Below are 12,320 nucleotides of genomic sequence, written 5' to 3'. Positions count from 1 at the left end.
AGGCCAGGTTGGATGGGCCTCGGGCAGCCTGAGCCGGTGGGAGGTGTCCCTGCCCACGGCAGGAGAGTGGGAACTAGATGATCTTTAAGGTCCCCTCAAACCCAGACTAGTCTATGATTCTATGATTTCCCGTCGTTACTGCTGGAGACCATGCCACGAGAGGGCAGTAGAATCTCCACCTTCTCCCAAAGAAGAAAACCATCAAGGCACAGGGGTTACTAACCTGATAGCTACAGCTTTATTTTTTACCTTCAAGATGTTTCAATGCATTCACGTAAGCATAGAGTAAAGCATAAAATGCTTACCACAGACAGCACATCAGAGCTTCGAGCTTTGCCAATACCTGCTTGGAGCTACTTTCAGTTTCCCTTGGCCCTCACTGCTCAGACTAGGCACAGGAAAGTCTTGCTTTCAAATATCAAGTTTAGCATAACGAACAGTATATGACATATTAATTAATAGTTCTCGAATACACCAGATAAAACAGAGCTCATTAATCTAAACAGTTACAGAGATGTTCCTGCCGCTTTAATTAAGGTAACGCTAGACACAACAAGAACATCACCCCTCTTCCAAGCATAAATTCAAGAATCTAGGAGAAAATAAGTGGAGGCAAATAAAAGCCTCAAACCTCCATGTCCACACATACAGACCTACTGATAACAATCCTAGAGCTCCTCCAGACTTTTTTTGACAAAGCTGACAATGTTCTGAGGCAGCCTCTTTGTTTAACAAGAAAATTATCTTAAAACAGGATTTTTAAATGTTTTAGTTTATTTTGACCAGAGGAGTTGCTCAGTTTGATGACGCATTGTGGGAGCTGAACGACGCATGCATTCCACTGAGACACCCCTCCTCCAGCTTCCTAGAAAAATCTGTTTGCTGACATGCAGAGGCAAGGGTGGGAGCAGTACATACCGCTCCAGCAGTAAGAAGGGTGAGTTAGCCTCTTTCTTGTTCACACATCAAGATGGAAGCAAAACCAACATGGTTTTGTTGTTGCTCTTTAGCTAAAACTACAGTGAGGTATATGAATTTCTGTGGGAGCAACGCCAAATATATGGAAGATTAATTGGGACTAAGATAAAGCATGAAATTGGTACCAAGCATATTAGAATAAACTTTAAAAGACCAGGTGTTCCCAACTAGACACACAGGATAACGAATCTTGATTGTGTGAGAAGGCCAGGCTGAAAAAAAAGGCCTGGGAATAAGTGAATTGGAGATATGACTGAAAACAGTCACAAGAGTGTAGAACAGATAAAACCAAAAACATCCTGTTTGTCTGAAGCTCAGAAGCCGAAGAGCTGTATAAAGATCCGCCTGAATGAAAGAAGCCAGTAGTACTTTCTTAATTCAACTCCTGTATGCCGAGTTGAGTATTAAAAGAATACGCTTAGAGAAGATTAGGAGGTCTGTCTCTCCTTCATCACCACAAATTTCTATTTTGTGTAGCATAACTGGAATTGACAGAATTATAATGTGAATCGCAAATACACGAAGCTATCATGTTTTGAAAACTTATGATTAGCGGTTACAGCATGTGACAGGATCGGGAGCTCTTGTTTGTGTTCCTGGCTCTGCACAGCTGCCAGGTCAACTTTCTTCTCCTGATCAGGAGTACAGGCAGGCACACATCTTGGAAGAAGGCGAGGAGAGCCAGGAACACCAGTGCCCAGTTGCTGCCTGCAACAGCTGTTCACCCCAGATCCCCGTCCTGCACACAGCCTCAGCATGGAAAGAGGTACAACAGAAAAAGTCCTTACCTTGTCAGCAAAGTGCTTGATGATAAAAGCCTTATTTGACAAACGTGGTTTTTCAAAGAGGGCACATTTATTCAAATGAGTATTGTACAGTTTTTGAGCCCAAGTGTCATCCGAACCTTTTGGCATCTAAGGAAGACAACACACAGCCATTTAAAATGTCTTGAGAACATTTCCATAGCAAAAGAAACTAAGATGACAGGGGACAACACTTTGTGGTTTGCTTTCAAAGTCCCAGCTCCTCAGATTTCCAGCACTGCCATAAGCAAGGAAGCCAGTAACCAGATAAGCATTTGTGTTTTCAATGTTCTGGACCGGGCACAGCCCTGCAGCAGGCATAGCTGCTATGTGACACATAACAACACTAATAATGCTTCCAGTGTCACACACCTGAGGGTGGGGATCCAGAGGTAAGTTATCTGACTGGACAGCATCTCAATCGGTCAGAACTCGCCCACCCCCATTAGAGGTTGCTCATGATGCTTTGTGATATACAAAAATCCCAAGCTGGGTTTCCACTGAAGTGGGCACAACACACCATCCCCTGCATATGGCTTGGCATAAATTAAGCTAAGATAAAAACCAGAAAGTGAGACACCAAGCGAGAGGCAGTTTGGAGAAATCCGAAATGACTGCACATACTACGCCCAGGAAAAAGAAATTTGCCAGTATCAAAACAAAGGCTTTTCGGAGACACAGATACAGACACATGATGGAGAGGAGAGGAAAAAAAAGCATCATTTTTTCTGTTCCTGTAATTGCTAATTCTGTTCGTACGTTCGCCAAATCCTTTCAACAGCGGAGTGTCAAAATGATGGCTGTACACGAATGACTTTTCCCCATGAGGCCCCAGAAGCAGAACAACTGATGACCTCTTTCTCTGTGAAAGGTCTTGAACACGCACCTTGCACTCCTCATCCAACAGATCCAGAATTCCCATTTTGGCCTCTATAAGGTTGATGCAAGGCTGATTGTCATAGAAATCAATCAAGGTCCATGGTATTTGTTCCTTCATATATTCTTCTTGTTCCAGCTTAAAGACATGCTACAGGGCAAAAAGAAGACAGTTTTCTGTGAAATAAAATGCAGAATAAATACATCCACCTCTCACTTGAATTCATCTTGGCACGTTAATCCAGGCTGTCAAGTGACACACTAGTTCAACTAAATAAACCCTTTAACAAGTACGTGTATGAAAAATAAATTAACCTTTTTTCTGCACCTAAAAATCAACAGACTAAATCCAAGCACTCGTCCATATTCTCTGCAAATAAGGTCTATTTTTTCCTATTTTTTACTATATTGTCCCACCATTACTATAAGCTCTTTCCTCTTATTAAAAACAAAAACCATTAGAACCCAGAGAAAGCCTCAAGAACAGGACCAGCAACCTATACAGTGAGATGTGCCATGCATTTATGAATCTAAAGTTATGAATACTGCTCTATTTCAAGTAAAATTTCACTATAAATACTTTTGCATTTCCTGGTAAAAGAAGAGAGTTCCATTTTCTCTTAAATGGCTGATGATTTTTTTCTTTGATGATGCAGTGCATTAAAAATACTCTTCAGCAAAAACCTGCAAGAATGACTCTAGAAGTATTAGCACAAGAAATCCTTCTAGCAAAATCTTGTGGAAGATTTATCTGGTATGAAGATCAATAACAATGTAGTTGCGTATTTATTCAAAAATATTGCCACAAAATAAACCCTGCACAGCTTTAATGAAATGTGCACAGGAGATGAATTAAAACTTCGGGGGAAGAAAGACAGTAAGGTATTAAACAGGCAAATTGTGCTCTTAATAGCAGAAGCACTCCTTAAAAACAAAAAGACTGTTCACTTCAGTTATTTTAAATGTTGTTTTATCTCTCATTTAAATTTTAATGCATACTAACTGCTCTGGCAGGCAGAATTGAAGCCAGGGCATACCCCAGCCAGCAGCAGAGAGCAGCACTGCAGGCAAGGTTTGGAGGCTGCTGCAAACCCCTGTATTTGTGGAGCCCGCCTCACCTGCCCTCTGAGCTCAGGTACGCATCCACAGCCACCTCACAGCTCTCTGGCATGCAAAAAACCCTACCCTGATGAAGCGGTTTATCCCTTTTATTTCATTAGTTTAACACCATCCTCTCCCAAGCAGCGTTCCTTAACGGTGCCCGTGGGAGCCATTCCCACCCCGCCCTGGGTTACACACTGAGCTAATTCCGGACAGGAAAGCCAGGGATAGCATTTTATTGGCGAGTCATACACAATTCAAGTCATGAAAGAAAACATAAAACCATTTCTCTCACTGTAAAGGAATTAGCAATTATGTGGTGAAAAACGTTTTCAGACACGATTTTCGCTATGGGTTGTGGGTGGCCAGGCAGGGAAGGGCGGCCGGGGAGGCCAGGCAGTCCCCAGCAGCCCTCAGCTGGGCTCAGGGTGCCCTGAGCAGCACGTGAAGGCTTGCTGGCTGCCACCACAGACACAGGGCTTTAATTTAAAACATCTTCCATCCTGGGCATGGCAGCCCAATGGGTCCATGTTCCCAGAATGGTTTGGGTTGGAAGAGACCTTAAAGATCATCTAGCTCAAGATCATCGGTGTTCACAGGTGCCGAGTGCGGTAGCTTAGCAGGGCATCAACACAAAAGCCCCATCCTTCATAGAATCATAGAACCATAGAATAGTTTGGGTCGGAAGGGACCTTAAAGATCATACAGTTCCAACCCCGTGCCATGGGCAGGGACACCTCCCACTGGCTCAGGCTGCCCAAGGCCCATCCAACCCGGCCTGGAACTCCTCCAGGAATGGGGCAGCCACAGCTTCCCTGGGCAACCTGGGCCAGGGCCTCACCACCCTCACGGTGAAGAAATTTTTCCTTATGTCTGGTCTAAATCTGCCCCTCTCCAGTTAATACCCGTTCCCTCTCATCCTATCACCACAAGCCTTCATGAAGCTTCTGTTCATGAGATAAGCGCTTATAGCAACAGCACGAGGGGGAAGGAAACACAGGGACGGTGATCTTTACTAAAGAAGAAAACCTTTAGAATTCTTACAGTGACTAGATTTTTGCTGTAGAGCTGAGAAAACTCCAAGATAGGGAGTGCTTAGAACTTATGACACTCTGCTTATGGAGGTGAAGCCAGCTGTGGCACTACCAGCACGGAAAGGGCACATGGGGGCTGGAAGGCCCAGCAACCAGCTCACTCCTTGACATACATCCCTGCTGCTGGGATGAACAACAGCAAAGAGGTATCCAGCCCTGTGAGCACGCATTCTCTGCTTGTAAAGAGAGTTCAAAGCTATTCCTGTACTGCAGCACAGCCTAGCAACAGAGCTGGCATAAATAACTTTCCTCATCATGATTCAGGTAAGATATATAATTACAAACGTCACTAAGGCTGAGGAAAGAGGGAATCGTGATCTCTCTGGAGGAGCAGGAAGAGGCGCTTCTTGCCATACGTCAGTCACCAACTTCAGGATGTGGGTGAAAGCCCTCAAAAATAACACCGGGGAAGGAAGTGTGGATGGCAAATATCCAGCAGCACAGCGCTGCTCTCTGCTGCTTGTGCACAGGCTCTCGTGGAGGTTACGGAGACACAGCTAACTTCAACTTCATTCACACGCTGCCCTCACTGACAGGCAATCTCAGGGTCTTAATTGCCAAGCTCTACTTCTGTCTTATAATTGTTACTGTGATCGGAATTTCAAATAGTCCCAGAGCAGCAGTTAGTCATAAAATCTATTTCTAGGAGATAGCCAATCTTCCCCCATCCCCCAAAGCCCACGACCAGGAAAGCTGGTTAATAGACTGAAGGAATTCATCGTAACCACCGGGGACCCAATTAGCAGAATGGACTTGGGTAAGGGGAAAGGGAAGAGGAAATGCCAGTCATTTCCTACTTACCATATTGAACTGCTGCTGCAGTTTTTCATTGGCATAGTTGATACAGAACTGTTCAAAGCTGTTGATTTCGAATGTCTCAAATCTAAAATACGCAGATACTCAAAATTACTAGTGCAGTGAAAAAACAAGACTGAATGAGCCCATCATTTTAAATTTCCTCCCTCCAGTCAAATTCATTGCATTATTTCAGGCATAAACAACCACAGTCAAGCAATAAAACCCACAGGGAAACAGGAAATTGCAGTATATGGGACAATTCTGTGATGTTCCCTCTGTAGGCAGGGATGAGGAACACAGGAAAGGGACTCATGTTCCTGAAGACCATGTTAGTTATCTTTGTCCCCTCTACAAGTGTCACTCTACAGGAAGCATGAGATGACAATTCCCTTGTAACTTTCCCCAGTGCAAAACATAAAGGAATTATCAACAGCGAAAATCTGAAAACCCACTAAAAATGTCAAACCTGAATGTCAAAATAAAGATCTTGGACAGCATGTCAAAACTAAACACCTACTTCCTTCAGCTGGAATAAGGAGCTGCTAAGGGTTTGGGCTTTTTGTGTGTAATGCATGCAGTGCTAAATGATAAAGACAAAGACACTTTGCAGTAAGTTTATTACGTAAGAGGTGCCATACCTCTGACAGAAACACTCACCCATAAATGTCCAACACTCCAATGAAAGAATGCTGTTTTACAGTAGCGTGAAGAGCTTTGTTCACATGATCTACAATCCAGTTAAAGAGATTAGCATAGATATGTTTGGCAAGCGCATCTCTGGCATTGATAGCATGAAGTTTAGAAATTGGCTTGATATAGGTTTCGGTGGCAGTTGCGAGCTTCCTATGGCAAAGCCAGTGGGCCATCTCTTCATACTCCACGCCCATGAGGTCACAGAAGACGGTGAGGGGTTCATGCTTGGGCTAATAAAAACAATCTCTTTAGGTCCTGAAACAGTATTGCAAATAGCACACATGCAATTGTGCAATCATAAGAACTGCCTGCCTGCCATCATCCAACAATAAGCAGCAACAGCAGCTTCCTCCTTCAAAACGTAACAAGTTCCCTACCCACTTAGCACATTCACATCATCGAAGTAAAGGGAATCACAGTTTCCCCAAAGGCATTTTACTATACTTGTGTTCAGCATAAAGGCCCACAGAGGGAACCTGCAACTGCAACAATGAAGCACCTAACTTCGCAGGGATGGGCTTGGTGTTTTGCATTCTTATAACTGACCGTCTCTGTTTTGAGCAAAGAAGGTAGAGAAAAGCAGAGGAATGGGGCATAAGCTGCGTGCTGGGGTCAGAATGGACTACAGCTACCGAGTAGTGCTCTCATCTGTTCATATGCATCCATAGCACGGAGCAACAGGTAATGGGATATCACAGCTCAAGCCAAGAATGAAGAGAAAGAAGTGTAGCAGGGCTTTACTGCTCTGGTCTCAGTATTTAACACAGTATTTTCTCAGTGAATTCTGGATACAAACGTTAAGAGACTGGAGCACACAAATTATGTTCTCTAACTCTCAAATTGGACTGTACAAGTAAAAAAAACTGACCTCTGTCTAACTGACTTTGTTCAGCTTTGTAAAATCAATTAGCAAGGCTTTCGCACTGAGATGGGTGTAAATGGTATCTGCATAAAAATCAGTGCAGTGCATTTACGACTCAAACAGTTAAGATACTATACCTCATGACTAACAAGAGAACAATAGCTAGAAATTAAAGAGGACAGACGGGTCTTTCCTCCTAAGGAACTCTTCTAACACTACTTCCTCACCACATTCACTTTCCACATAGCAGCTCAACAGGATGCTGACAAGCAGCATCTTGACAAGGACAGATTACAAGGGATTGTTGCTACATGCCCAGTAGCTTCAGAGTATATCAGCTTTATCTTTTGATTTCCACATCCCTCTGACTTCTGTAGGGCTTCTCCCAGTCCTTACAGCATACAGGTCCCATGGCAGTGCTCTTTCACCTCCAAATCCAGGTAACTGAGCACGTCATCTTTCAGCTTAGCCATACCACTCAAACTGGCTCAGAAGACAATAATAAAGTAATAATAATGCTGCACAAAAGAGTGTCATGTTAGGATTACTCAAGCTGACATTAACCAAACTGATTCATTCACACTGTGCCATATAGAGCCCTTCACTGAGCTCCCTGAAGCAGCACCATTGCATCACCACACCAGTGATTCCCAAGCAGACCAGCCTGCATGGCAACAGAGCTCTGCAATGACATGATTATTGTCAGAGAAGAGCACGGCTCAGGCAGCAGATGCCGTTGAGCAGAAACTCACCTCCCCCTGCTAGATGTTTACCATGTGAGGATAGCATTGCACAGGAACTTGCAGCTTTGTACTGGCTTATTCAGTGGGATTCCTGTACTGGAGTTAGTCATTACAACACAGGCCAACTCATCACGTCCTGGGGCTCATCAGCCTTCTACTGGTGATTAGTAAATGAAAATTTCTTTGTAGTGAAAACCTTTTTGAGACACACCAAAGAGCTAGACTATTGCTGTGGTTTCCCAGCAGCTATCCATTAGATCCCATGGACAGATGGTGTCAGACCAGGCATACCGATCATGCGTGGCCCAATGAGACCTGTTGTCTCAGCTCCAGAAACTGCTACTGCAGATTCTTCAGAAAGTGACTGAAAGTAAAATGAGAAAAAAAACCCCTGCAATTGTTTCTACTATTTGAACAGAGAGAAAGATGAAGGCTGTGCAGCTCAGCAGTAGAAACCGAAGGAAAGGCAAAAGGAGAAACTGGTCACTTGTGAACCCAAGGAGGTGAAAAGCACCAAGCCAGATCTTTTTTGTTTCTCAATTCCAGAATACAGACTTCCATAAGAAGCACTACTGTGCACTGAATGAGGTTTATTTCAGTTCAGATTATGCAGTCTTCATTGCTGATTTCCACAAAGATAAAGAAGGACTGATAAAACCACAACACTTAGATGAGTCACGCAAATCATACCTGCATATCCTAAAGCTTCTGTCTACTCATCCCAGAGGACTCTCACAATTGTTGAGGTCAGTTTGGCATTTAACATTAAGAAAAACATCCTGCAAAGCATTTATTGTGGGCAGAGAATGTATTCATACACAAATATAAAGATCTAGATTTCAAAGAAGCCTTTCTAGTAGACTTTTCTAGGACAGATCAATTACAGTTTTGAAATGAAATTAAGGCAGCCACTGTTAAGAGAAAACATTCTGAAGGCTCTAAAATGAGAACAGTTGAATCCATCTGTAAAAAGAACTGTGAAAATGGTAACACGCTAGACATAAACACATTGCTTGTGTTTTCATATTATTACTCTTTTTCAGAAAAGGTCCCTGCAAACAAGCAGAAGGCAGAAACTGTCAGAGTAGAAACCATGCCCTTCAGCTCATCTACTACTCACAGGAACAGTGCAGCTGTCAGAATCCCGAGATGCAAACTCCACGTTGCCCAAGTGAAGGATTCCAGCAAGGATTCGAAAAATCCCCATCTGGTAGGAATCACTAATCCCTGAAAAATCATGAATAAAATGTTTTGAATGGAGAGAGAAGTAAAGAACCACAAGCTGAAGTTGATGAAAAAAAAATGTATTAAAAAGAGGAAAAACTGCCACCATTGTGTATTGTCTTTCCAAAGAATCTGGTATTTCAAAGTACTGTTTGACTCCACTTCTATCAAAAATATTTTACAATCAGATGCAGAAAAAGATCTGTTAGAATGAGATATCTAATTTGTTGTTTCAAAGTGTTTTCTCAGTGACTTCCAACACTGTACATGCTACACCAAGGGAATCCACCATTTATTTATGTTCATATAAGCTCTATTACTACACTAGGTGTAGTGTAGTGTAGTGACTTCAATACTACTCAACTACCCTTTTAATGCAATAAAAATTACCTCAGTCCCAAAGTTTATCAAATTCCTTTCTTTAAATACAACAAGTTACGAACAAAACATACACCAATAACATAGAAACTGCTTGCAGGTATGTTGGATTTGGGATACGATTGTGTTTTACAAATTACCTAGCAAAGTGCAGGCCTGCCTGGTGTTTACCATTTCCTTGGCATCATCGACACCGTCAATCACAGGGCTTCCACCTTGCTTTGTATAGTGAAAGTAATTTGCATTCCCTGTAAGAGAAGAAAAACAAATCTTTTACACACACTGATACAGAAACTCATAACACATCTGTAAAGCTGTGTAATGATTAAGTTGCTGTTGGCAGAATCCAGGATTTGAAATACATCAGTATACTCCTGTCTCCTGGCTCATAGGACCCACTTATACTGCAGAAGAATTTTTTGAAGATTTAACACCACAAATACTTATTATTAAGCTACCTGGTTCCTACAATAGGCCCTTGAGCATATTCTCTACCTAACCTTGGTTCAGACTGCCACACCTGTGGAATAATCACTTTGGAAGCAATTATTCTTCAAGTCTGAGCCAACCACCTAGGGGCAGAGATGCAGAGTTGACAGCAGCAGCACTTTGAGATTATGTGGCAGGTATTATTATGCCATTATTATACCAGGATATTTTTAAAACTCTATTTTGCCCGTTTTCTTCTTGTTTCTTATTTATGGTCTGGTTTAGGTTGATGAGTATCTGCGATCTCTTCTAGCTGGGAATTTGTGGTTGGAGAACTGATAGCTTCATACCGCTCTGGAAACAGCCCTAGCCTTCAGGAGAGCAGCAGCTCTCCTGGATACTGTGTAAAGTCCTACCATCTCAGTGGCCACGCTTCCAGCTGCAGTAATAGACTCCTTTTCTTCTGATCTGCTAAGGTTCCAAGAATGCTGAAAGAGAAGTCTGCTAAATGGCTTCTTTAGTTATAATTACATCAGTTCCTCTCTTTCCTGTGTCAGCAGATGTGAATCCTAAATGTGCCAGGATGGTGCAGAAGACCAGAGAAACACTTTAAAACCAGAATGCTATTCCAGAAATGAGTGCTGACAGGCTCTGCGGTTTTCTTACTATGAAGTTAACTTTTAAAAAATATACAAATAGCACTGATATTTATATTGAATTTTAAAAATGCTGAGGTGACTGCAAGGCTCAAGGTTATTGTCATGCTGTGCTTTTAGAAAGTACCAGTTCCTGTCAAATGAGAAACCCTTCCTTTATCAACGTTTTAATGTGAAAAAATAATAAGGTGACTTATCAGTTTTGTGATCACCGAGTTAGCAGAGATGGTAAAGTAATTGCTGGTAACAGCCCAAGTGAAAGTATGCAGGTGCAAAATAAGCTTTTCAGGTGTTTATACCAGAAATGGTAAAACTCTCTATTAGCTGAAGCCATGAAAAAATGATTTTGAAGGTCCAAGAGAAGAGAATTTCACCCTCGCCACGGGAAAACTACTCTGCGACCCAGGGCACAGTAAGTCCTAGTGATTCCAAATGCAGTGCTTTACAGTGTGCTGAATAAACAGATTTGTTACTTTCGTTTTATTTAGAAAACACAAAATCTGAGATCTGCAGTTTTAATTATTTTGGATGTATTTTTCTATTTGAAGGCTTAACAGTTTAGAATTTAAAAGCCAGCAATTCTTCTTTTGGTTCTATGGCTCAAAAAGCTCAGAGATGCTGCTTTGTACCTACAGCTACACAACAGAATGAATGTGAATTTCATACCTAATCGTAAAGTTTTAAACTCGGGTAATGCTGCAGAGGCACATAGTTGGTAAAAGATGTGGTAATTTCTCTCCTCTTCTGCCTTTAAAAGGAAAGGAATTGATTATTAACTTAACAAGTGCCAGAAACATTCCATGAGCAGAAAAGAACTACTATGTTTAAAGCTTGCTCTATAGTGTTACATTGAAAGCATAGATGCCACATGGAAAAAGGAAAGATAAATCAGCATCTATCATTTCCTTCTTGAATAATTTAATCCATTTTCAACAGCAAGAAGCATGCAGACATTTTCATTTTAAAAAAATGTATGATTTCACTTTTCGGAACTGTGGATTACTATCAAATATAGATCAGGATTCTATGGGTGGGTGAAATGATCATACTTAAAAGCTTTTCATTTTCCAAAAATAACTAATACCATTTGCCTCAGCATTTATAGTAAGCTGGTGAAAGGAGTATCTTTCTTGCCAAGGCAAAGTTGGAATTTTAAAATGAAGGACAAACAGCTTAAGAACATTATGACTCATGACAAACACCATAATTTGAAGTTAAGCACTCTAAATTTCCTAACTTCAAAATAAAAAACCCAGAAAAGGATTCTCAGCTTAACCACGTGCAAAAAGTCTCTTTATTTTGAAAATATAGAACAATACTTCATGTAATGCTCCTACACAACACAAACTGCAATTGTTTGTTTCATGCCTTTAGGCAGCCAGTCAAGGATAAGCCCGTTTTTACTGAGCTGCAAACTATAAGTTAGGCAAAGACGGAGAGTAAGTATAGGAGATAAAAAGGTTGGGGACTGGTTCAAATAGGAGAGTTCAAGAAGGATTAAATGACATGTTCTTATCTGCCTAAATAACAGCTATTAAGACCCATTCATAATTATTGTGATAGCAGTGGGTTTTAACTGGAGATTGAAAGTGAGCTAAGATAGCAGCTTTAAAACCACAACAGAGAGCTCTTTTTGAGCACCAGTCGTTTTTCTACTAGATTTTGAAGTCCTGTTCTATAATACT

The 12,320-nt window shown here is 41.6% G+C and overlaps 1 protein-coding gene across 1 annotated transcript in view; it reads right to left on the bottom strand.

Moving 5' to 3' along the window:
• MYO5A (myosin VA) overlaps positions 1 to 12,320 on the bottom strand; it is a 109,625-nt gene that overhangs the window by 46,028 nt on the left and 51,277 nt on the right. Inside the window, exons 7-13 of the mRNA XM_054077382.1 lie at positions 11,302 to 11,383; positions 9,691 to 9,798; positions 9,069 to 9,175; positions 6,308 to 6,573; positions 5,654 to 5,735; positions 2,668 to 2,808; positions 1,767 to 1,892 (exon numbers count right to left, since the gene is read on the bottom strand). Coding sequence (XP_053933357.1) covers positions 1,767 to 1,892; positions 2,668 to 2,808; positions 5,654 to 5,735; positions 6,308 to 6,573; positions 9,069 to 9,175; positions 9,691 to 9,798; positions 11,302 to 11,383 — 912 coding nt within the window. The remainder of the gene's footprint in view (positions 1 to 1,766; positions 1,893 to 2,667; positions 2,809 to 5,653; positions 5,736 to 6,307; positions 6,574 to 9,068; positions 9,176 to 9,690; positions 9,799 to 11,301; positions 11,384 to 12,320) is intronic.

This window comes from Cuculus canorus, chromosome 12 (assembly GCF_017976375.1).
Source record: "Cuculus canorus isolate bCucCan1 chromosome 12, bCucCan1.pri, whole genome shotgun sequence".
Taxonomy (NCBI): Eukaryota; Metazoa; Chordata; class Aves; order Cuculiformes; family Cuculidae; genus Cuculus; species Cuculus canorus.
This window is presented reverse-complemented; position numbering and strand designations above follow the sequence as displayed.